This window comes from Pelecanus crispus, chromosome 21 (assembly GCF_030463565.1).
Source record: "Pelecanus crispus isolate bPelCri1 chromosome 21, bPelCri1.pri, whole genome shotgun sequence".
Lineage (NCBI taxonomy): Eukaryota > Metazoa > Chordata > Aves > Pelecaniformes > Pelecanidae > Pelecanus > Pelecanus crispus.
Window position 1 is genome coordinate 2,887,685 of NC_134663.1, and position 25,179 is coordinate 2,912,863.

General features: G+C 58.4%; 2 protein-coding genes across 2 annotated transcripts; one reads left to right on the plus strand and one right to left on the minus strand.

Moving 5' to 3' along the window:
• Nucleotides 1–280: 280 nt before the first annotated feature.
• On the plus strand, nt 281–5,110 carry RHOBTB2 (Rho related BTB domain containing 2). The gene is made up of 9 exons (XM_075724029.1): nt 281–482; nt 677–780; nt 894–1,079; nt 1,178–2,202; nt 3,153–3,271; nt 3,357–3,507; nt 3,629–3,717; nt 4,695–4,800; nt 4,875–5,110. Exons 1-9 carry the CDS (start codon nt 291–293, stop codon nt 5,108–5,110), a joined length of 2,208 nt encoding a protein of 735 aa, XP_075580144.1. The 5' UTR covers nt 281–290.
• A 2,558-nt stretch (nt 5,111–7,668) lies between these two features.
• Nucleotides 7,669–16,960, minus strand: LOC104033452 (tumor necrosis factor receptor superfamily member 10A). The gene is made up of 10 exons (XM_075724005.1): nt 16,895–16,960; nt 11,816–11,948; nt 11,405–11,533; nt 10,805–10,919; nt 10,628–10,719; nt 10,434–10,517; nt 10,265–10,305; nt 9,681–9,821; nt 9,141–9,222; nt 7,669–8,998 (listed from the first exon to the last, which is right to left on the minus strand). Exons 1-10 carry the CDS (start codon nt 16,958–16,960, stop codon nt 8,706–8,708), a joined length of 1,176 nt encoding a protein of 391 aa, XP_075580120.1. The 3' UTR covers nt 7,669–8,705.
• Between the last annotated feature and the right edge of the window lie 8,219 nt (nt 16,961–25,179).

Below are 25,179 nucleotides of genomic sequence, written 5' to 3' on the forward strand. Positions count from 1 at the left end.
GACGTGCGGCAGAGCAACGCACGCTGCCACGAGAACATTAAATTTTAAAGGCGACTGGCGGGGAGCGCGAGCCGGGGAGCGGTGGGCAGCTGCCTTCGCTCGCTGCCTTCGCCGGGGCTCCCGGCTGCCGGTCGCTGCAGAGCTTTCCCCATGCTGGTGGCTCCGAGCGTGAGTATCAGCATCATCTCGTTGCTTCGCCCCCCTCGGCATCCCGTCCGGAGACAGCCCCCCCCGGCTCATCCCGGCCGTATTTGCTGACCCCCTCCCCTTCCCCCTGCAGGTCCCAATTAATGGATTCTGACATGGATTATGAGAGGCCAAACGTAGAAACTATCAAGTGCGTCGTGGTCGGGGACAACGCGGTGGGCAAGACCCGGCTCATCTGTGCCCGTGCCTGCAATGCCACGCTGACCCAGTACCAGCTCCTTGCCACCCACGTGCCCACGGTGTGGGCCATCGACCAGTACCGCGTCTGCCAGGAGGTGAGGGCTGCCGGCGAGCGCGGCAGGGATGCTGGGGTGGCCCGGCTCACAGATGCCCCATGGGGACCCCGAGGAGATGGAATTGCATCTTCCCCGCGGGGGAATTGTGAATTACTCCTCCGGGCCCCGTACGCGGTAGGGACAGCCCTGCTCTTGCAGGGCTCAGGAGCTGGATGGTGTTTCTGTTCCCGCAGGTGCTGGAGCGCTCCCGGGATGTGGTAGACGATGTTAGCGTGTCCTTGCGGCTCTGGGACACCTTTGGTGACCACCACAAAGACAGGCGCTTTGCCTATGGCAGGTAGGGGAGACGCAGAACCTCTTGCTGCCCTCGGCAGGGAGGGAGGGCAATGCCGAAGCACAGCGGGGTTGGCTCCATCGCCACGCTGGACCTTGATCCTCCTCTCCTCGCAGGTCCGACGTTGTGGTTTTGTGCTTCTCCATCGCTAACCCCAACTCCCTGCACCATGTGAAGACCATGTGGTACCCAGAGATCAAGCACTTCTGTCCCCGCGCGCCCGTCATCCTGGTGGGCTGCCAGCTTGACCTGCGCTATGCCGACCTGGAGGCCGTCAATCGGGCGCGGCGCCCCTTGGCCAGGTAGGACTCTTGTGCCCTGGAGATGTCTGTGCCTGCCCGATGCTTTCTCTTTACCGTGCATCTGAAGAGGTCTCTTCATCGTCTCCCCTCTTTTTCAGGCCAATCAAACCTAATGAGATCCTTCCCCCGGAGAAGGGGAGGGAGGTGGCCAAGGAGCTTGGGATCCCTTATTACGAGACGAGCGTGGTGGCCCAGTTTGGCATCAAGGATGTCTTCGACAATGCCATCCGTGCCGCCCTCATCTCCCGCCGTCACTTGCAGTTCTGGAAGTCCCACCTCCGCAACGTGCAGCGACCCCTGCTCCAAGCCCCCTTCCTGCCCCCCAAGCCCCCTCCACCCATCATCATCGTCCCGGACCCCCCTTCCAACAACGAGGAGCGCCCAGCCCACCTCTTGGAGGACCCCCTGTGCGCGGACGTCATCCTGGTGCTGCAAGAGAAGATCAAAATCTACGCACACAAGATCTACCTCTCCACCTCCTCCTCCAAATTTTACGACCTGTTCCTCATGGACCTGAGCGAGGAGGACCAGCAGAGCGCCGCGGGGCACGGCTTCGGGGTGGCCGTCACCGCAGCCACCGAGCGGATGCTGCACCAAGAGGAGAGGCACCACGGGCGGGATTTCCTCCTCCGAGCTGCTAGCTTTGATATCTGCGAGAGCACCGAGGAGGCCGGATCCGGCCAGCGAAAACCGTGCCTTAGAGCCTCCACCAGTGATGGGATCCTGCGGGGCAACCGCTACGAGAACGGGGAGCGTGGGCTGCGGCGGGGAAGGGACCTCTCCTCTTGGAGCCGGGCTTTCACCAGCATCCAGGAGGAGATGGCAGAAGACCCGTTGACCTACAAGTCCAAGCTCATGGTGGTGGTGAAGATGGACGCTTCCATCCAGCCGGGTCCTTTCCGGGCCGTGCTGAAGTACCTGTACACGGGGGAGCTGGATGAGAATGAGCGGGACCTCATGCACATTGCTCACATCGCTGAGCTGCTGGAGGTGTTCGACCTCCGGATGATGGTGGCCAACATCCTCAACAACGAGGCATTCATGAACCAGGAGATCACCAAAGCCTTCCACGTCCGGAGGACCAACCGGGTGAAGGAATGCCTGGCCAAGGGGACTTTCTCGGGTACGACTCCGGGCCGAGGACCATCGGCAGCACTCCCTCGGGGGGGGCTCTGCCGGGTGGATGCGGGGCTCCAAGTTCCTGGCTTTGCCCCATGCATGAGCGGGACGGCCATGCTGTGTGTCAGCAGGCGCTCACTCACTTCCCCAGGAGTTTTTGGTCACATTTTGCATTTCTGGGATTTTTGTAGCTTTTTTTCCCCCCCCCCCCGAAAGTGTGAGTGTCATGACCCTTCCCCAGGGTTTCCTGCTCCCCAGCCTGCCTGACAGCTCTGTTTATTTACGAGAGAGCAGCAAAGGCAACTTCCTTCCCTCCCGGGCCCAGATTTTCACAGGGTCATCTGGTTTACGAAGAGCAATGTGCCTTTGGTAGGACTTCCCCGGCTCCGGCTTTCAGCCGAGCATCACGTGCCACCGGCTTGCGCCACGATGCTGCGGGGGTGACGGCCGGGGCGGGATGTGAACGTCCCAGCCTCCCTCTGCCTGAATTTGTTCCGTGAGGATGGAGCCTGATGGGGTCAAGCTGCCACTGCCCGGGGACAGATGTGTGCTGGCCCCTGGCGCACCTCGGGGAGAAGCCCTGGTCCAGGGTGGAGAGCAGAGATGGGGGGGCAGGAGGTCCCCAACATCCTTCCCAGCTCTCCCAAGGACTCAAGCTTAGGCAAGACATTTGCTTTCTGGGTTTTCCCCTTTGCTTTCAAATGTGTCATGGTGTGCCTTGGGAAAATCCCTCGGAAGAGCCAGAGCCCCGCCACAGCTGAGGTCCTCTGAGCCGGTGGGGAAAAATGCTGGGGGAAAAAAAAAAAAAAAAGAGATCTTTAGGACAAATTATAGGATATGTCAGGTTCTATCCCCTTCCCTCTGCTGTCCCCGGTGCGAGACATTTTGTGGCAGGGGGTGGCTGAGCCCTGGGTGACGGGGCGGTCCCAGTAGCGTCCCTCTGCTTGTCCCCAGATGTCACCTTCGTGCTGGATGACGGTGCTATCAGTGCCCACAAGCCCCTGCTCATCTCCAGCTGCGACTGGATGGCCGCGATGTTCGGCGGCCCCTTCGTGGAGAGTTCCACCAACGAGGTGAGGAGGGGTCCCGGGATTTGTCCTGGGAGGGTGGGGACAGCTGGGGACGGCCGTGGGGTGACAGCCGGTGCGTGTCTCGCAGGTGGCACTTCCTTACACCAGCAAGAGCTGCATGCGGGCGGTGCTGGAGTACCTCTACACCGGGCAGTTCAGCTCCAGCCCCGACCTCGACGACATGAAGCTCATCATCCTCGCCAACCGCCTCTGCCTGCCGCATCTGGTGGCTCTCACCGGTGAGTCAGGGCGGCTGCAGCGGGACCGTGTCCCCCCCGCCGTCCCCAAGCTTGGTGGGAGCCCAGTGCTCCCGCTGTCAGCCCATCCCAGCCGCCCCGTAACCCCGTGTGTCCCCCACAGAGCAGTACACCGTCACCGGCCTGATGGAGGCGGCGCAGATGATGGTGGACATCGATGGGGACGTGCTCGTGTTCCTGGAGCTGGCTCAGGTAGGGCACGGTGGGACAGGACCCCGTGCCGGCAGGGCTGGGGCTGGGGAGGTGCTGGGTGGTGCCACACAGAGGGGTCTGCCAGCTCCGGGGGGTGATGATGTCCTGGCAGAGAGGACAGCCGGGTCTCTGGTCTTGGATGTCTGTGGAGGAATAGGGCGAATTATCAGGAATAATTATCAGGAATAGTGTGGCCAGCAGGAGCAGGGAGGTGATTGTGCCCCTGTACTCGGCACTGGTGAGGCTGCACCTGGAATGCTGTGTCCAGTTTTGGGCCCCTCGGCACAAGGAGGACATTGGGGTGCTGGAGCGTGGCCAGGGAAGGGCAGCGGAGCTGGGGCAGGGTCTGGAGCACAGGGCTGGTGGGGAGCGGCTGAGGGAGCTGGGGGTGCTCAGCCTGGAGAAGAGGAGGCTGAGGGGAGACCTGATCGCTCTGCAGCTCCTGGCAGGAGGGGGCAGGGAGGGGGGTGTTGGGCTCTTCTCCCAAGGAACAAGCGATAGGGCAAGAGGAAATGGGCTCAAGCTGCCCAGAGGAGGTTTAGATTGGATATTAGGAAAAATTTCTTAATGGAAAGAGTGGTCAAGCACTGGACCAGGCTGCCCAGAGAGGTGGTGGAGTCCCCATCCCTGGAGGGGTTCAAGAAACGGGCAGAGGTGGCACTTGGGGACATGGTTTAGTGGGCATGGGGGTGTTGGGTTGATGTTGGACTAATGATCTTAGAGATCCTTTCCAACCTTAATGATTCCTAGTTTTACTTTCATTAAAAAATAATCCAGCCACCAAGCCAGGAAACATGAAATTGCTACTCTATCCTTAACTGGTTTAGTGGTGGACTTGGTAGTGTCAGGTTAATGGTTGGGCTGGATGATCTTAAAGGTCTTTTCCAACCTCGACAATTCTATGATTCTATGAATTCCTCCTGCTTCCCCGGTGATCCGTGCCGTGGTGGCTCTGACGCGGGCTCCATCTCTTCCAGTTCCACTGCGCCTACCAGCTCGCCGACTGGTGCCTCCATCACATCTGCACCAACTACAACAACGTCTGCCGCAAGTTCCCCCGGGACATGAAGGCCATGTCGGGAGGTGAGTGGGGGCCGGGGCGGGCTGGCGGGGGGCTGCTGCTCCGGGTGCTCTCCTCACCCCCCGTCTCCCTGCAGAGAACCAGGAGTACTTCGAGAAGCACCGCTGGCCGCCGGTGTGGTACCTGAAGGAGGAGGATCACTACCAGCGGGCGAAGAAGGAGCGGGAGAAGGAAGACTACCTCCACCTCAAACGGCAGCCCAAGAGGCGATGGCTCTTCTGGAATGCCTCCTCCTCCCCTTCCTCCCCTCCTTCATCGTCGGCAGCCACAGCCTCCTCTTCCTCCTCCTCCTCCTCCTCAGCTGTGGTTTGAAAGCTCGTCCTTGCCCTGGCTCCAGCATCCCTGGGAGGAGACGGGGAGGAGGAGGAGGAGGAAGGGTGGGACGACCTGCCCCAGCGCCAGGCGTGGAGCGGATGCCACTGGCCGAAGCCCCAGAGGAGACGGCGGTAGCAGGGGCCCGTCCCTGCGGAGAGGCTCGGGGCCGGGCGCCAGCCCCCGGCGCTCCTGGAGCCCTGCTCTCCCCACGCCGCGGCTGCCAGCGCGCTGCAGGACTGGCAGAGACCGAGCAGCAGGAGAAACTCATGTTTACAGGAGCACGAGGGCTGTCTTGTGGTTTTATTTTGAAGTTTGGTTGGTTTTTTTTTTTTTTTAACATCAGCAGCATGAGGAAGAAGAAGAAACCCATCCCGCTTCCACTTTTAATTTGTAACCAGAAGCTGCGGGATATGGTTGGTTTGTCTGATGGCATCTCGCCACCGTGGGCAGCCGGAGCCACTGTGGGGGTCCTGCCACCCCCTTCAACTTGCAGCAGGGTCAGGCACAGTGCAGGGGACCCCAGTCCCCAAATGCCTCCAAGCACTGCAGCATCCCTCCTTCTACTCACAAGTGGGGTCTGTCCTAATTTGGGGAATGGGAGGGGACAGGAGCCCTCTCCTCCCTGCCTCCTAACTTCTCATTTTTGTTTAAAAGGAAAACTTAAAGCAAAAAAAAAACAACCCCAAAACCAAACCCCAATCCCAACCCCTCCACTGCCCCAACCTGCCACACCAGAAACCAACCCCAGGCCCTTGGCTTGGGATTTTAGCCTGGAAGGCTCCATTGTAATAAATGGTATTTTAAAAGCCCAGCGTGGTCCCTGTGTGTTTGGGAGGAAGCAGCTGGACACGGGGCATCCTTGTGCCCTGCTTGGGGTGACACCAGCACCCCCGCACCAGCGCTCCCGGGATGGACAGGGACAGCGGAGAAGCGTTGCAGGATCCAGCCATCAAATAAACCCTGTACACCGAGAGGTGGCTTTACCATCGGACTAAATTTGCACGTCCCACCTGTGTCCTCGGAGGTGCACAGACACAGCGGGTGCGTGGCAGGAGAAGGCAGCACAGTGCCAGGGCAGAGCTGCCCGCCCCGGGGGGGGGGCGGTTTGCAGGACTGTCAGGCAAGGAGGGACCCAAAATTCTGCTCGCCCTCCCCAGCTGGGAAGCAGAAAGCTCCCTTGAGCCCATCCCTGGCAAAGAGGCTGCTGCTGGAGCGAGCACGTAGGGATGCTCCGGGCAGGGATGCTCCCGCTGGTGTCCCCTCCCGCTCCACATTGCTCCTGGTCCGGGCTGGCTTCGATGGAGCACCGTGGAGTCACTCGTTTCACGTGCTCATCCTCGGCCATGGATGCAGGAGCAAGGTTGCGGCTCCAGCGAGCTTACGCTCGGTGTTTTCACACTTTGCGGCACCAGCAGGCAGGTAGGACAACAATTTTCTTTCCTTTTCAAATCCCGGTGCTCACCGCTGCTTCCGAGTCCTCTTTGCCTTCCCCGGGCCAGGACCAGAGCCCCGTGTCCCGGCACTAAATCCTGCATGTGCCTGGCTCTGCAGGAGCTCCCTGCCCAGGTTTGCATGCTTGGGAGGCACGCCGGGGCTGCCTGGGACAGGACCCCCAGCCTGAAACCTCCTGGCAGGTCACAGAAAGCTCCCGCTTTTAGCACTTGCCCCAGACCTCGCGTTACCGATAAACCCAACTGCGGTGCGAAGGCTGGCAGGCAGCTCGAGGGGGGCTTTCTGCGGCAAGCAGAGCCCTTTTCTCACTAAGCACTGCATGGATTCGCAACACAGCTATATCGCAACACGCAGAGCCCTGGCTGGGCACAGCCGGAGCGGGGAGCAGCGCAGCCCCCCGGCAGCAGCAGCTCTGCCACGGGGGTCAGCAGCAGCGCTTGGCCCCGGGGCTCCCAGCCCCTGCACGCTCGAGGGACTGAGATTTCAGCCTCCTACTTTTGCAGGCGACTAAAGAGCCATGGGGCTCACGGCGTAGGTGCAAAGGCAGAGCCCAGGTTCGCTGCTGAGGACCTGCCCTGGCAGAAGCGTCGCTGGTGGGGACCATTCCCGGCAGGATGCCGGTGTGGCAGAGCACCGACGCCACGGGCTGCGTCCGCGGTGCCACGTGGAGCAGCTGCTGAGCATCTGGTCCAGCTCCTTTGGTGCCCGCTGAAAGCTAGGACAGACCATGGCCAGCGTTACGGCAGAGGAAGGGGAAAAAGAAAAAAAAAAAAGATGAGAAACCAGGAGGATTTTTTTTTAAAGTTGATTCTTCCTTCATAAAGAGACATGTAAAAACTGGCTGGGCCAGAGCTCTGTATGAAAACACACAATCATGCATAGTAAAAATACAGTACTATTTTTATACTAGCTTTTAAGTTAATATTATGTACAGGTTTACAATAAATACATAAATACAAACTTTCTGCTTGTGTTTTATACACGGGACTTCTTTTAACTGTTGGTGAGGAGCGGGGGAGATGGGGCGGCAGCGGGAGGGACGGGCACGGCGCGGCGCGGCGCAGCGCAGGGCTGCGGAGGGGGGCTGGCGATGCCCCTCGCGCTCTCCCGCTGCGCTGGGGAAGCTCGCGGTGGGCTGGGCTGTACCGGGGCGGCAGCACGTGTAGCCCGCTCAAGTAATGCAGTAGTTTTTCCAGCCAAGTTGTCCCTGAGCTATGTCCGAGAGCCAGAGCAGGGGGTAAAGTGTTTGAGGAGCGACCCATCCGGCTGGAGGATGGATGGCAGGTACCCACAGTGACGCTCGGACCTCAGTGCATTCACCTTCCCGTGCCGGCTGGGGAAAGACGGGGACAGCAAAGCCACCCCACGGCCAAGGGAACGGGAACTGGCCAGCGTGACCCAGGTCATGGAGAAGGACGTTTCTGGCACAGCGAGGGTTTGCTGCCCACGTCCTGCTCCGAGGAGGAGCTCACTCGCTCGCTCCCCGCAATGACCCTTTTCTCAGGTGACCCCAGCGATCACAGAACAAGTAAATCGCTCCCACCGCCCCCTCAAAGTCCAGTTTCAAAGTGATCCCTAACACCAAGCAGAATCACTAAAATGCAATTCAGTCAGCAGCTTTGAGAAAGTGTCCCAAGAACCCCCTTAAGGCTTGCCCACCGAGTGTACAGTATTAAGCTTGCTGGCCAGCTTAGAGATGTTCTACAAGCAGAAGCCATTGCATGATGCCAGGAACCCCCCAAAAAGGATGATCCAGTTAAAAAGCACAGGGATGCCTCCACCCTGCAAAGGCCCTTCTCTGCACTGATCCTAAGATGTCCGTGTAGTACCAGTGCTTCCAAAACAGAGTCCCAGAGGCAGCTTGCAATAGTTTTAGGCTCTTTGCATTGATCCAGTGAAATCAAGGCACCAGCTTGGATTTCATAAGGAAGCACCGACATCAAGCCCGTAGCTTTGGCAGAGAGAACCACAAGGCTTGTACTTCATGAAAGGATCAACTCCTCTGGGCTCAGCTGAACTGTACAATGGCTTCAAAAAGGAAAGAGCCATAGGAGAGCTACAAAAAGATAAAACTCAAGTGTTCTTGGAGGTATTCATTGCTTTAGCTTGAAGTGGGGAGATGCAGGGCCTGCCCTGCTCCTCAGCTCACTTCATATTGGAAAGATCCCTGCTGGACCAGCTTGAAGGAGATGTCCTCTGCAATCCCGCCGAGATTGATCTGGTGCAGGCTCTCCAGCAGTGTGTTCACAGAGGCGTTCATCCCTTGGTTGTTCTTCCACATGTTCAGCATCTGGAAGAAGGGCTCCAGCGAATACTTGTCGTTCATCTCCGCAAGGGCAATGTCGTTCTCCCGCAGACCAAGGGCTCGGCCGTATCTCTTCCAGTCCTTGCAGGGCACTTCTTGGGCAAAGATGTCAAAAGAGGATCGCAAAACTGGAGGGGGGAAAAGGGCAAAGCTCAGAGAACAGGGTAGAGCACGGACAGCTGGGTCAGAAAGGATTCTGCCCAGAAAGCTCATCCCTCAGGCTCACCCCCTCCCCGCGCCCCCGCACATCCCCTGGGCCCCAACACTTACGGGTAATGGGGTCTTTTCCTTGCACTGGGACCAGATTCCTCCTGGGTTTCTCACCGGGACACGAGGTCCTCGGCGCCATCACCTGGAAAGACAACGTCCTATAGCACCCACCAAGGCCTGGCACAAACGCTGTCCCCCAAGCCCCATTACCAGCAGGGTTGGGGACCTCCTCCCTCTCTCGGGGGGCTGTTGGGGCCGGAGATCACCACACCCCCCCAGGACACCCATCGTTTCCCAGCTTTGGGATGGCAGCAGGCCACGAGCAGGGGAGAGCTGCCTCGTGGGTCCTGGCCAGGGAGAGAAGAGCTGTCTGTTTGCGCAGCATCAGCGTTAAATCTGCAGAGGACTCTGGCAGCCGACTGCAACAAGCAGATTTTGTGGTCCTGAGCCCAGAACAAGGACAAGAGACCCCTCGCCCTCTCCGTGCAGAAACCGTGGTCCAGCCCTGCAAACCCCTCCAAGCTGATCAGCTTGGTGAAGGTGGAGGAAAGCATCAGACCTCAGCCGGGTACAACAGAGCAGAGGGGCACGCTCACGTACCTCCGGCCCCGGAGCGCTGGGACTCACTGGACCCGACACGCTGTGGAGCAGCTGATCCTGGGAGAACCGCTCGTTGCGGATATTGTCCTGCGTCCCCAGGCCCCCACTCCGGTACCTCGTCAGCTGCCGCACCATGTAGTCCTGCAGCAGGAGAGAAGCAGAAACCAGCCGAGTCGGGTGGTCCCGGGAGGGCAGGGCTCACACCGGCCCCTCAGGGATGCCATCTACGGCGGTGGCATCCACCCTGCCATGGTTTCGAGGGCATGGCTTGCTTGCTCGTCTTGAGCTTGCAGGGGCCCTGGGACAGCACAGCCCCACCAGGAACCCTGGATGTGCCGGCGCCTCTGCCAGGGAAGCGATAACGGCACCGGAGAGGGGGCTGCAAGCACCCCACATATAGCAGGGCACTACCGGAGACCCTCCTCCGCTTGGCCCAGCTCCACCACATCCCTGCAGGGGCCAGACTCATCCCCCTGCTCCTCCAGCTTTCCCAGGAGCTGCAGGCAAAGCGGGGAGCAGAGGGGGGACCTCACCCCAGCCCCACAAACAGAGCCACCCACCCCCCTGCCATCCCAGCAACTCACCACCACGCTGCAGGACTTCCTGCTCAGGTCTCTCCTGTCTCCTGGAAGATAAAAACAGTGCTGGGATCCCTCTTCCCCCAGGCAGGTACCTCTTCCCACCCAGCCCACACCCACGCAGAGCCCTCGCTCGGGGCGAGCGCTCCAGGGGTCCCCAGCACCCAGTGCTCACCTGGGGAATGGCAGCAGCAGCACTTCCAGATGAAGAGCAGCAGGACCGCAAATACCACCACTACGATGACCACGATCAAGGTGTCTAAAGCGGATAGAACGGGGCGTGTGGGGAGCTGCTCCTCGTCTCCTCGGCAGCAGCTCACACCTCCGTCCCTCAGCTCGCCTCCCCTCCTCCAGCAGCCCCCCACTTACTAGAGGAGCTGGAGAAGGTGCCGGTGGGAGGACCACACTGGCGGTCGCTGTGCGCCGTGCAGGGAGCCAGCTCCACTTCACCCTTGGGGCACCTGGGAAAGGGGGAGACGGGGCAGGCTGAGCGGCTGGGGCTCCCAGCGCAGATCCCGGCGGGACCCGCCGCCTCACCCAGCTCACCGGGGCCGGCACTTCTGGCACATCTCACAGGGGTGGTCCGGGGAGCAGAAGGTGCCGTTCCTGCAGGCGCACTGCGTGTTGCTGTCAGCTCGGCAGGCCCTCAGCTCCACCTGATCTGCGGGTGAGAGGAGAGGCGGCTCTACCCCAGCCCCTCCGCACCACGCTCCTCCACCCGCTTCCTTCGTTAACGCGGCTAACGACCCGAGCTGACCCGCAAGCCTTGGGAAGACCAAGTCGCTCTCTGCTGCGGAGTTTCAGCCTTACCCTTTCCTGCCCCACACCTCACCATGCCCGAGAGAAAAGCAATGCTCGCATCAAAGCTCCACCAGCAGCTTACAACGCTGCCATGAGCCCAGTCCTCCTGGTCCTTGCTGGATGGAGGTCTCGTGTCCAAGCTTTGCACAAGGGATGCTGCATTGAATGGAAACGTAGGTCTGGCACAGCCGCTACACCAATTCCAGACCCAGCCTGCGCCCCGCACCCTGAGCCGCTCTTTGGGGATGCTGCAGGTGACCCTGCTCTTAAATAGAGAGGTCTCTGGTCAGCTGAACCCAGCCCGTGCTACCAGCCAGCATCGCCCTCTTACACACCAGCTCCTACCTTCCCTACACGTCCGGCAGGCAAGGCACTTGGAAAAGTCATTTGGGTACTCGATGTATTCATGCCTTTTACACGGAGAACACTCGCTGGAGCCATTTTGCTCTTTACAGTGCTCTGCAACAAAGGTGCCTGCAAGAAGGGGTGGAGAAAAAAAGAAAGGGGGTGTGTGAACATACAGGACAGAGATGTCTTTGCAGAAAGGGACTTGATTCTGCTGTCAGTGCAGCTAAGAGGCAAATTAGGAACCGTCAAAAGGAAAACATTCACGTAATGAGTCCTTAGATTTCATGACAGTGGAGCAGGGGAGAGCCAGAGCACCCGCTGCCTCCTCACAAGGAGCAAGGACACACGGGCTCTGCGGGCAGAAACACGGCAAGGCTGCACGCGGTGGGACGTCTGAGCCCATCTTACCTGCAGGGCACTTCTTGCAATAGCGATCGCTGTCTTGGACTTGGTAAAACTCTTCCCCTCCCCTGCTTGGGTCCAAGGGATCCAACCTGTCCCTCCTACCCAGTGCTCCCGCAGCAGCTTCCAACGCAGCCCCCTGTTAAAAAAATACAGAAAAAAAAAAATGGGTTAAAAATCACCCCAAGCCCACGGGGCTAGGGAAGAAAGAGAAGGGCAAGAGCTGGTCTGCCCAGTGTGCTCAGGCGGAGCAGGAGAGAAGCACTGGGACAGCTCAGAGCTGCTGGACCCCACGGCCAAACCTCCCCTTGCTGCAGGTGAAGGGCGCTTCCCCCCTACCAGGGTGGCTATTTCCTTGGCAAAGCATAAGGAGAAGGTCTGCAGAGGGATTCCCATGTGCCAGGTTATCAGCAAGGCAAAGGCTCGCCAACGCTTCCTTAGGATAACATCAGGCCCCCTTTCCTTCCCCAATTTCTGAGTGCATGAACCAACAGCACCAAAGAAAATGGAACGGTAGGGAAGAGGAACAGGGAGGGCGTTTGTGGGGAGGAAACCGGCCCCATGTCAAGGCTGGTACGTGGCTCCTGTGCCCACAAGAAACACCCGGGCTGCTCCGGGCTCCCCGGGGACAGCTCGGCCTCCAGCGTTTCCGCATTATCCCCGTTATCTTGCTGCGGATCGGGAAGCCAACGGCCCTGTTTCCGCCAGCTCACTGCGCACCTTTCTGCTGGCTCAGCGCTTTCTGCACCGGCTGGGTCGCTCCAGCTGCGGGGGGACGATGCTCGAGGGGAACGGCCGCTCGCCCCATCAGGGTTTGGGGGGCCTTTGGGCACCCCATGTCCCTGCAGGGGATGGTGCCCTTGGCATCTCAACCAGCACGGGGCACAGCTGCTCCATGGATATAAATGGATATAAATGGATATAAATGGATATAAATGGATATAAATCTGCCCCTGCCTCCGGCCTCTGCCCCTCTACCCTGGCTTTTAGGGAGGGATGATGCCCGGCCATGCCGTGTGCTGCACAGCCGTGATGCTCGGGCAGAGGTACTTTCCCCTTTCCCTCCCATACGCCAGGCGTGAAACCTGCCTCTTAAAGCAAATATTTCTTCTGTGAGTCAGGAGTTGCCTTGAAAGGCTAAAACAATAGAGACGCAATCCGTCCCATGAGCCAGCCCGGACATCTATAGAGCCGAGCCCCCCCCAGCTCCTCCCCGGACATCTCCAGAGCTTGGACAAGGAAGGGTGTGAGCACCAAAACCAGCCGCAGCGGGTCCAGCGGTCACGGGGCTGCGGAGGATGACGCAGACCCACAAACAACCGGCTGAGACCAGCCAGGCCATGGTGGGGGTGATCCCCCCCCCAACACCGCACAGACCCCCCGAGCCCCGGCCAGCCCGGGAATGGGACCATCTCCAGACCCTGACTTGGAGGAATCAAATCCACATCCCTCCAAGGGCTTCTGGCTCTGCACCTCCTGCTGCTGCTTTCTCCAGCTGGGAGGGTTTGAAAGTTTATAAAGTGCTTTTCTACCCAGCTTAGGAGAGAAGTCTTGCTTTCACCTCCCAGCCACAAGCAGCTCTCAGGGCTTTACCCACTGTGGTCTTGAAAGTCTTCAGGGACTGAGACTGGGCAACCTGTCCCGCTGCCTCACCGTCCCCATGGGGGAATTAAAAAAGTCTCTCTACCCCATTCAAACTCTGCCAGGCCATGAAGGTGATCAGAGCAACAACACAGCGTTCGTCACCTGCTGTTTGGGAAGGCGCCTTAGGCACAGGATTTCATCGCTTTTCATGGAACAGCGACACAGCAGAGCTTGCACGAGAGCACGATAGGGTTATCAGCCCACACCACCTTCCCCAGCAAGCGCAGTTCAAGTACATCAGCCCACCGCAGAGCCCTTGGCGGGCGAGGGCTACAGTCCCTGACTAACCTAACAGTCTTGCAAAGCATGGGGAGAAACCAGGCTGGGAGCCGTGGGCGAGACGCGATGGTATTCAAGAGCAGTTTTCACCCACAGTAAACATCCCAAGAAAGCAACGTTGCCTCAAGGCAGAGGAATTACCAGGCACAGGAATCCCCAATACCCTCATGAGCTAAAAGCCGCTTCCTTCTAGATGATCAGGTCTGGGAAAAAAGCTCTGGGAAGCATCAAGCTTTGAACTTTCCCTTCTTCCATCCCCAGTTTGGTTTTCTCCTGAAGCTATCCCAAGGAAGGAGTTGGACCCTATAGCAGAAGGCAGACCCCTCACTGACCTCCTGACCATCAATGAACATCCGCACAGCCCTTGACTGTAGCAAGAGAGGCTCTTAGCCAGCAGTGTTAAGGACCAGGGATGAATGTCGGCTGAACATGAGCCGGCAGCGTGCCTGGGTGGCCAGTAGCATCCTGACTGTATCAGGAATAGTGTGGCCAGCAGGAGCAGGGAGGTGATTGTGCCCCTGTACTCGGCGCTGGTGAGGCCGCACCTGGAATGCTGTGCCCAGTTTTGGGCCCCTCAGCACAAGGAGGACATTGGGGTGCTGGAGCGTGGCCAGAGAAGGCCAGCGGAGCTGGGGCAGGGTCTGGAGCACAGGGCTGGTGGGGAGCGGCTGAGGGAGCTGGGGGTGTTCAGCCTGGAGAAGAGGAGGCTGAGGGGAGACCTGATCGCTCTGCAGCTCCTGGCAGGAGGGGGCAGGGAGGGGGGTGTTGGGCTCTTCTCCCAAGGAACAAGCGATAGGACGAGAGGAAATGGGCTCAAGCTGCGCCAGGGGAGGTTTAGATTGGATATTAGGAAAAAAATTCTTCTGAAAAATAGTGGTCGAGCCTTGGAACAGGCTGCCCAGGGAAGCGGTTGAGTCCCCACCCCTGGAGGTATTTAACAGATGCGTAGCTTAGGGACGTGGTTTAGTGGTAGGCTTGGCAGTGCTAGGTTAATGGTTGGACTCAATGATCTTAAAGGGCTTTTCCAACCCAAACGATTCTATGATTCTATAAAAGAGACGCCAGGCAGACACCTGAGGTGCCTCTGCTCCGAGGGCACAGCTCTGACGAATGCGGGGGTTTTCCCCCCCAGGACTTTCGGCGGATGGAATTTGAGCTCCCACAAACAGATCCAGCAGCATTCCTCCTCGGGAGCCGGTGGCCCAGGTCCAGGCATGATGCAACAAGCATTGGTGAGCAGAGGAAGGAACTGCAGCCACAATATCGTATGATTATCACGTGGGGCATCATCAGTCCTTATCGGACTTTCTTTCACTAAAAAAAGTGAAAAGAGGCTAAGGGCATGCCCTTAGGTGGTGGGTTTAGAAGGGCCTGACTTTATCAGGCAGGTCTAAATAAACTATCATAAACAATATAGGGAAGGAACTGGATGAGAAGCTGACTCTCTTAAGACCTGTTATGGGCAGTGCCGATTCCAGCGACAGCAATTCCCATGCAGGAGCAGCCACCACGTGTCCCGGCACCGCGGCTCCGCCGGGCTCCCTCGTGGCAGCAGGGATTGAGGGCCAGCCCCGGGATAAAGCTCAGGGCAGGATCGCTGGAATAAAACTCAGGGCAGGATCCTACTGACTTCAGGTGAGACGAGGCTTTAGGTATTTCCGAGCTCTATAGCAACGCCCAATCCGTGGGGAAATATGATACGCACAGATGGGATTTTTCTTTCCCAAAAGCCAGCAGCGCTAAGGGTTTGGACATCCTTTGGGCAAGCTGGAGAGGCAGCATTCCTGCACCAGGCAGCCCAGAGCTGCCCGCATCCAACCCCGACGCTTTCAAACAGCCCGCGCGCTCTTGGCATCGCCAGGAGATCGTGACACCGAATGGCAAACAAGGCTTGGAAGCGAAGGCAGCGGAAATCCCCTCCAGTGCAGGCAGCGCCATGGGGCAGGCCTCCAGCCCCACGTCACCTCCGAGCCCCACGGCACTCACACCATGCACGCAGCCACCCAGCCAAGCGCTTGCCCGCTGCCCTGCGCCCAGGAGGGCTGAGATCACCCTTCCTGTCCCACCTCCACGCTGCTGCTTCCACCCTGCGCCACAGCCTCTGCCCCACAACCCCCACCCCCCCGTGCCCCGTAAACCTGCCCAGGTGAGCCCCCCAGCCCCGCTCCCCTCCTGTGGGCACTGCCCAGGTGAGCCCCCCCAGCCCACACCTGCCCAGGTGAGCCCCCCGATAGCCTCAGCTCTCCCCATAGCCCCTGTGCCACGCAAGACATCCTATAGCCTCAGCCCCCCCAAATCCCCTGGACCGGGTGAGCCCTCACAGCCCCTGCTCCCCCCATAGCCCCCAGACCAGGTGAGCCCCCACAGACCCTGCTCCCCCCATAGCCCCTGCTCCCCCCATAGCACCCAGACCAGGTGAGCCCCCATAGCCCCTGCTCCCCCCATAGCCCCCAGACCAGGTGAGCCCCCATAGCCCTGCTCCCTTATAGCCCCCAGACCAGGTGAGCCCCCATAGCCCTGCTCCCCTATAGCCCCCAGATCAGATAAGCCCCCCATAGCCCCTGCTCTCCCCATAGCCCCTGCTCCCCTATAGCCCCCATAGCCCCCAGATCAGATAAGCCCCCCATAGCCCCTGCTCTCCCCATAGCCCCTGCTCCCCCCATAGCCCCTGGACCAGGTGAGCCCCACTATACCCCCAGCATCCCCCTCCTCACCTCTGACCCATGCGAGCCCCTACCCGCCAAGCCCCCCCCCCCCCCCCCGCAGAATCACCGGTAAAGGGGACCCCCCCCAGTCCCCTGCTCTCCCCCAGCCCCCTTACACCCAGGGGTGCCCGCATGCACACAGCCCCCCCCACCCGCCCAAACCCGCACCCCCAGCCCAGCGCACCCCCAAAACACCCCCGCTTCCCCACCTTCAGCCCCCCCGGCCCCTCTCCCAGCCCGGCTGCCCCCCAAATACCCCCGCTTCCCCCTTCCCCCCCTCCACCCCCCCCCGGCCCGGCTGCCCATGCCCCTCGACGGCGCGGCAAGCCCGGGCATGCCACGGCCGCGGCGGGCGGCACCGCCGGGGCTCCCCACGGCAGCCCCCCCGGCCCCGGGCTCCCCACGGCCGATCCCCCGGCCCCGGGCTCCCCACGGCCGCCCCCCCGGCCCCACGCACCGTGAGCAGCAGCAGCGGCGGCAGCAGCCAGCGCCGGCGGGACGCGCCGCGCAGCGCCGAGCGCATCTTGCGCGGGTTTTGGGGGGGCGGGGGGGGAGCGGGCACGGCTCGGGGGTGAGCACGGCACCGGGCACGGCACGGCTTTGCTGCGGCGGGACGAGCAGCTCCGGGCGCTCTGAATGGGGCAATGCATGGAGCCGCCGCGCAGCCGCTTATATAGGGCGGAGAAGGAAGAGGAGGAGGAGGAGGGGGAGGAGGGTGACGAGGAGGGTGACTACGAGTTGCATTTTGAGACTACGAGTTGATCGCCGAGGCTACAGGGCGACGAGGGGGGCTGGCCCAGGGCAGGCTTCTGTGCCAAACCTCCTCGTGCTCCCGCCACCACCGAGAAACCACAGCAGGGTTTCGGCGTGGGGTTTGGGCACAGCCCGCCGGGCCGGCGAACCTAAACTTGCTTTTCACAGCACTTCTATTTTTTAGTGCATAATCTTCCCCCCCACCCCCTTTTTTTTTGTGGGTTTTTTTTTCCCCCCCCCATGCCAAAATGGGTTTCAAAGCTCCCAAACCAGGAGCCCCCAGGAATGCTTCTCCCAGGGTGTTCTTGCTTCCCCGGCTTGCATTCCTTCCCCATCACGCCAGCAGCGTGATCTCCGTGTCGGGATCTCTTCCCTTCGGTGACCGCGCTCGAGCGAGCGCTTGTGCACCCCGCCACGCTGAGCGCTGGAAACCTGGTTTTCGCCTTGCAGATGTTAGGGCCTGTCTATGCCAAAAATAAGCGAGGAAGCCCAGAGGTTTTCATTTTCCAAGGAAAAAGGGGGTTACACTGTCGTGGCTCAGCCCCAGCCAGCAGCTCAGCACCACGCAGCCGCTCGCTCGCTGCCCCTGCCCCGATGGGATGGGGGAGAGAATCGGAGGAGTAAGAGTGAGAAACACTCCTGGGTTGAGATAAGAACAGGTTAATAATTGAAATAAAGTAAAATAGTAATGATAATAGTAACAGTATAATAATGATAATAATAATAATGATATAGAAAGCAAGTGATGCCCAATGCAATTGCTCACCACCCGCCGACCGATGCCCAGCCAGTTCCCGAGCAGTGATCGCTGCTCCCCGGCCAACCCCCCCCAGTTTCTATACTGAGCATGACGTCATATGGTATGGAATGGCCCTTGGGGCAGTTTGCATCAACTGTTCTGGCTGTGCCCCCTCCCAGTTTCTTGTGTACCTGGCAGAGCTGAAAAGTCCTTGACTGGCATAAGCAGTACTTAGCAACAACTAAAAACATCAGCGTGTTATCAACATTCTTCTCCTACTAAATCCAAAACACAGCACTATACCTGCTACTAGGAAGGAAATTAACTCTATCCCAGCCGAAACCAGGACATACACAAATATGCCCTGGGTGAGAAATCCCGGCCGCTGCCAGGGCTCCCGGCAGGGCACGGCGGCACAAGGTGCAAAGGCAGAGCACGGCTCTGCCGAAACGCTCGCCTGTCTTGCAAAACAGTCGTCTTTTTCCCTATAAGCCGGAAAATGGGGAAATTCCACCTCGGGGTTTTTTTTTTTGGTTGGGTTTTTTTGGTGGGGGGAGGGGTTTGGGACTTGAGCTGAAAGGGAAAAAAAAAATTTAAAAAATTAAACCTTTGGACTTTCTGCCATTACACAACCAGCTCTTCCACGGTCAGGTTATCTGGCTAGTGTGTAAGAAAAATTACTCTCACAACACAAAACCGAGGCAGAGACATGGTGACTTGTTAATCTTTTCCTAATCCTGAACTCCAGGCTAACTAATCTTGCGGTGTGCTAGCGGGATTCTACAGCCCCAAGGCTTCGAGCAGCCTCCCCGCCTTCCTCGGAAATGCCGTGACTCACCGGAGGCTATGGAAGAATAACTCGTGACTGACTGATCCTTTTCCAACACTGCCCAAGGCAGACGCAGGCGCAGGTGAGAGCCTGAAAGTGGGTGGCAGGGCTCAGGTGAAGCTGCAGGAAAAAAGCTGCTCACCAGGAAAAAAAGCTGCGGGCCAGGGGAAAGGGCTGAGCGCATTGAAAATCGGGGCGCAAACAGGGCTGCCGGCCAGCTCGCCGGTGTCATCGTCAGCCCCGGGACTTGCAGGAAGGCAGCGAGGCTCCTCGGGTGCAGCGGGATCAACAGAGCCGCAGCTAACCCGCTCGAGGTGTGGATATTTGGGAAGCATCTTCCCTTTGGTGACCGTGCTCGCGGCAGAGCGAGCGCTTGTGCACCCTGCCATGCTGAGCGCTGGAAACCTGGTTTTCGCCTTGCAGATGTTAGGGCCTGTCTATGCCGAAAATAATTAAGCTGAAGTGTTATTTGAAGGAGAAGAATTCCTGGCTGTTTCCTGGGTGGGTACTTCTATTACAAGCCCCAAAAGTATGCAGGGCCTTTTGTTTAACCAAAACCATGTGTTCTGTGCTCTGGATAACCACTGACTTCAGCTGAAGTCATTTGGGTCCTTAGAGAACAATTAGTTTTTTCGGTTAAGTCGGAATAAATGCTAGTCCACAGCCACGTTGTATTTGCATATTCTGTGAATATCCAGTGGGATGGGGAAGGACCCGGACCGTCCGCTCTCCCCAAAATCAACCTGATGCTCTTTAGGGAACTGCCGTGCGTAAACTCAGATGGGAAGAGGCTGGATGTATGGCAAGGGGGACACAAAAGTGGACCTTCCCAGTTTGCCCCATAGTTTATACTGGGTCCTCAGACACATCTCGGCAGCGGGAGGCCAACCCTCAGCACCCAGACCCCGAGACCTCCTCCTCCTCCTGCCAAACACTTGTTCAGAAGCCGCAGCACCTTCTCCATCCGTCTCGGTCTCGCCATTTACAAAATTGGGCTAGCAGAGTTATCTGCACCGACAAACCACAGAGATAATGTTTTTGCACAGCTCCTAACAGAGACGGCTTTGTGTCCGGCTCGTGGGTGTTTCAGCTACCGAGCGAGACCGGTGATGCTCACCCTCTCCCACTCCCCAGCCGTCCGGAGGGGTGGGACGCCCCGGCAGATACGTCATTCACCCGCCAAGCAAGTATTTCCACCCCAGCCGTGCTGGCATGCCGACCGTTTCCATTTAAGGCTGATTCGCAGGGCAGGCTCTGGTCATAGGCGAGAGTGGGTTGTGTGTTTATCACCCAGGGACAGGCATCCCGGCAGGCACCCAGGCCTTATCGCCGGCAGCCTGCTCATCCCTGCGGCTCCCTCTGAACCAGGAGCTCCCCAGGAGCCGGGGAGGCTGCACCGCAACACAAGCATCGGGGGGAAATTAAGCACATCGAGAAGAAGGGACACACTGTGGTTTTGGGACACCAAATTCCAGCCCCCCCCCACCCCGCTTCCTCAGCTCTGTTGCAAGTGGGAAATAAAATGAGAGCAAGGATTTTGGCTGGACCATGGCTCGCCTCCTGCTCCCTCGCCGCCGGGAGAAAGGAGATTTGAGCCCAAACTGCCCGCAGAGGACAGCCGTAATGAACGGCAGCCTGGGGAAGCCTAGTCTTATCGGCCACGGTTAGTGGTTAACCTCGTGCGAGCTGGCTGTGCTCGACGGTTCAGGCCCTTGAAATATTCCTGTCCTGCCTAACGCGGCGTCTGTTTGCTCATCGTCCGTCTTTAAAAGAGAGCGGGGGGGTGAAGGTGGCTCTAATCTCCCCTTCCAGAGCATCTTTCTTTTAACTGCGATCCTCAGCACACCCCGGGGGGGGTGGGTCATGCAGTACGTGCCTATATATATATATTTTTGAACACCAGCGTTCAGTTCTACCTTTGGCTTTTTGTTGCCTCCCATCTGTTTTTGTGCCTGCGAGGGATCTGAAGCCGCCCGATAATTTTGAACTTTCCCCTGCTCTGGATAAACAAATGATTTGTCTCATAAATGCCTGGTTCCTCTTTAAAAGAGGGAGGAAAAGGTCTTGCAGGCCGTCCAGGCTGCGAACTTGGTGAGAACAGAGCTCAACTCCACGCTCCTGCACCGCAGCCCCTCCCCTGGGCAAGCCCGGGCAAGTCACACCGTCCCTCCGTGCCTCAGTTTCCCCTCTGCAGCACAGGGATGCTCAGACTTCTGTCTTCATGCCCTCCGCCCGCCATATCTTTGGGGTTCTGGAGATGCTCAGGGCACGCGGGTGGTTTTCCGCATCCTTTCTCCCTTCACTATTCCCGATGCAGCTTCCCTGCCTCCAAGCACGCAGCCACTGGGCAAGGGAAAGGGTTAAATGCTTCTCCTTCCCTTGCCAACTCAGAGGGCTTCTAAAAGCAAGGGGAAACTTTAAACAGCAAACGCGGAGTCTGAACTAAGATCTGCTCCTTTCTCTACCCTCCCCTTCCTTCCTCTCCTTCCTCCCCTTGAACCAGGACTTGAAGGGAGCTCTGGGATGAAGGAGAGGGGTGAGGGTGTTGCAGACCCTGAGCTGCAGCCCAGGCTCCGTATCCAAACCAAGGCACCTGCCCGCTTCCAAACTGGAGCAGAAACCTCTGGCTTGGCAGGTCCAAGGTTTGAAATGATCGATATTGCATAAAATCCAGCTTTCTGCTCAAGCTTGGAGAGTCCCAGGTTTGAGATGATCAATATTGCATAAAATCCAGCTTTCTGCTCAAGCTTGGAGAGTCCCATCCCAGGTTAAATCTCCACGGGGCGAAGCTAGGATGTTACAAACCCCTCGAAAAGCCCGCAGCCGCCCCGCAGACGCCTGCGCTCGCAGCCCAACCGCTCTGGCAGCAGCAGGACCGGCTGGCTCGGCAGAGCGGAGCCGCTGCCCGGGGGGACCAGTCTCATCCCCTGCCACGCGTAAGCCCTGAGCCTCCACGAAGGGACCGAGCTGCTGTTGTTACATCTCCTGGCACGGCTACAAAAGCAAATTACGAATTGGCTTTGGGGGTTATAGACTGAGGATGCCCTGAATCTTTTCCCCAAATGTCTCAAAGCACATGGATGCGTTCTTCAGCCAATATATATTTTAATTTATATCCTGTATTACAGGTTTTTTTCCACAGCTGAATTTCCAGGAGGGAGTTTTTCATCTGGAGCTGGAGCCAGATCTCACCATCACTTGGCTCTTTTTATCACCGAACATGTGATGCTGCGGTCTAACAGCCTCCGGCACGGCAGGTTCAAGGCCAATTTCCTCAGGTGCATAACCACAGCCCTGTGCGGTTCCTTTGAACAAGACTCGTGGTCAGATGCTGCCGTTTGGCTTCCTGGACGCAGTGTTTGTTTTGCTGACTGCGGCCAAAATGTGCCAGGGAAAAGCCAGGCTGGTTTTTGGCAGAAGGGATCCCAGAGATCGCAGGTCCTCTGGTATGAATGGCTTCGCAGTAAGGAGGTGATATTATTTTTGGGCTAGCACTGAAAGGATTAATATAAAATTTCAGTTTGACGCGGAAAGCTTGGAAGAAGATAAAAATAGGCTCTTGCCTCTGCTGAGTCATCTCCTGATTTAAAACATGGATCGGGGTTTGTTTAAAGGCTGCTCTGAGACCTGCTGCCCTCCCCACAGCATCTAGGTCTGGCCAGGGGAAGGGAGCCAAGGCGGTGTTACCAAACCCTCTGAATGGACCATCGCTGGCTTTTATTTACCGATGTCAATACCCTTGGCTCACCAAGACACTGCGAGTCAGCAGGGCTGCTTGAAGGACTGACTCTGCTCGTGAATGTGAAATAACCTCAATGAAAACGAAACCAGCAGCACCGTGGTCGCAAGCAGCCTTGCATGAGCGCACCGCAGCAGCCCTGGGAAAAAAAAACTTGTAATAAAAGCACTGGGTAAAACAAGCTCCACGTCCTGCATCTCTGAGAGCCAGCTGACTTCTCACTGATTTCTGGAGAAACGCTGCGGGCCCAGGGTGGCTCTTGCATCCCAGCGGCTACAGGGTTAAGCTGATGACTGCACACCACGGGTCTGACTCAGACCCAGACTGGCCAAAGCAATCCTTCCCTCTTCGCCTCGCAGGGAAGCCAGACACATCTGAGTATCCCAGGAAGCCCAAGCACACGTGTTGGAGGTGTTAATGATTCCGTCTCCATCACGCAAGGGCTGATTAACCCCCGAGTGTGCCCACGAGGGACAGGGCACCCCAGCGCCGAGGTCCCAGACGCAGCTTGATTCCCCCCTGCTCTGCCAGGAACAAGAAATATCGCATATGGCGAATGCAGTGATACAGAAATACCCAGAACTTGGCAGCTCTGCTTAAGCGGCAAAGTTTGCCTCCCCTTTTCTTAGTAGCGTAGAGCTTTGCTCTGAAAACATCAGACTTTGCACGAAGAAAGTCCTCTCTCACTCCTCTCCCGCACCCCGACATTCACAGGATGCAAGGCTGTTGCCCTGGGGGAACTGGGGAGAACAGCAATCGTGCTGCCACACGAAAGGAAAAACGCAGCTGTGAAAGGACAGGAAAGCCAACATCTGTGGGCGTTAGCTGCGACTCGAGTCCCTGCGAAGCAGCGCTGCTGCCACAGCCCTCAGCCGCCCCAGCAGGGCTGGGCTGGGGCAGCTCTGGTGTCGGCTGGGGCTGTTCTCAGCACGCGCTCGTGGGACGGGGCCGTCAGGCAGGCGCTTTAGCTGTGCGGTTTCTGCTTCTTCAGATTTCCTCCAGTGTGAAAAGCACCAGCTGTCTGCAGCGGTCGGAGGAGCCGAGGGCTGAGAAGATCCCGCTCCCCAGCGCGGTGCCGCTGGCTCAGCCCCGTGCGGTCTGTGGGGTTCACGTGTGTGCAGCACGCCCTTTGCCGTCCACGATTGCTCAACCCTGCCCGTGCAAACGGTTGTGCGCTGTCACCGGGGTGATTTTCCCTAGGAGGGTGTGGTGCAGGGCTGCAGGTCCCCGGGGGAGGATGGGGGATCTCCAGTCTTGGACGTTTGCAGCCACGGCTGACTCGGTTGAACCATCGCTTCTGTGCGTGCCCGTGCCCCGCCAACAGCCCATGCGGGGCTCTGCGCCTTGCTGGGCCACGGCGGCAATGCAAATAAAGTGGTGAAACACAAATAAAATGACAACAGCTTAGTTTTAACTACATTCCTCTGCATTCGAATCATCGAATTGTTGAGGTTGGAAAAGACCTTTAAGATCATCCAGTCCAACCATTAACCTAACACTACCAAGTCCACCACTAAACCAATTAAGGGGAGTAATAATTAATTTCATGTTTCCTGGCTTGGTGGCTGGATTATTTGTAATGAAAGTGAAAACTAGGAATCATTAAGGTTGGAAAGGAGCTCTAAGATCATCAGTCCAACCATCAACCCAACACCCCCATGCCCACTAAACCATGTCCCAAAGTGCCACGTCTGTCCGTTTTTTGAACCCCTCCAGGGATGGGGACTCCACCACCTCTCTGGGCAGCCTGGTCCAATGCTTGACTACCCTTTCCATTAAGAAATTTCTCCTAATATCCAATCTAAACCTCCCCTGGCGCAGCTTGAGCCCATTTCCTCTTGCCCTATCGCTTGTTCCTTGGGAGAAGAGCCCAACACCCCCCTCCCTGCCCCCTCCTGCCAGGAGTTGTAGAGAGCGATCAGGTCTCCCCTCAGCCTCCTCTTCTCCAGGCTGAGCACCCCCAGCTCCCTCAGCCGCTCCCCACCAGCCCTGTGCTCCAGACCCTTCCCCAGCTCCGTTGCCCTTCTCTGGACACGCTCCAGCACCCCAATGTCCTCCTTGTGCTGAGGGGCCCAAAACTGGACACAGCATTCCAGGTGCGGCCTCACCAGTGCTGAGTACAGGGGGATGACCTCTCCCCTGCTCCTGCTGGCCACACTATTCCTGACACAAGCCAGGATGCTGTTGGCCGCCTTGGCCACCTGGGCACACTGCTGGCTCAGCTGACTGTTGACCCCCAGGTCCTTTTCTGCCAGGCACGCTTTCCTGGTGGAAAGCACAGACAGACCCCGGAGGCGAAGCAGCCCCTCACCACGTTAATCTTGTGTGGGTCAAAGCACAAAAAGTCGCTCCCTTTGCCATTTTCACCCAGTGCCTACTCACCTTCGCTCCTGCTTGGGAGTGAAGCGAAGCTCTACTGCTGACCACCGGCCAAACCCCTACCAAGACAGGATAAAAGGAAGAGATTTTTTACAATGTGGGTGGTGAAGCACTGGCACAGGTTGCCCAGAGAGGCAGTGGAGGCTCCATCCCTGGAAATATCCCAGGCCAGGTTGGACGGGGCTGTGAGCACCCTGGGCTGGTTAAAGCTGTCCCTGTCACTGCAGGGGCTGGGCTGGGTGGGCTCTAAAGGTCCCTCCAACCCAAAGCATTCCATGATTCTACCTGGTGAGACCCCACCTG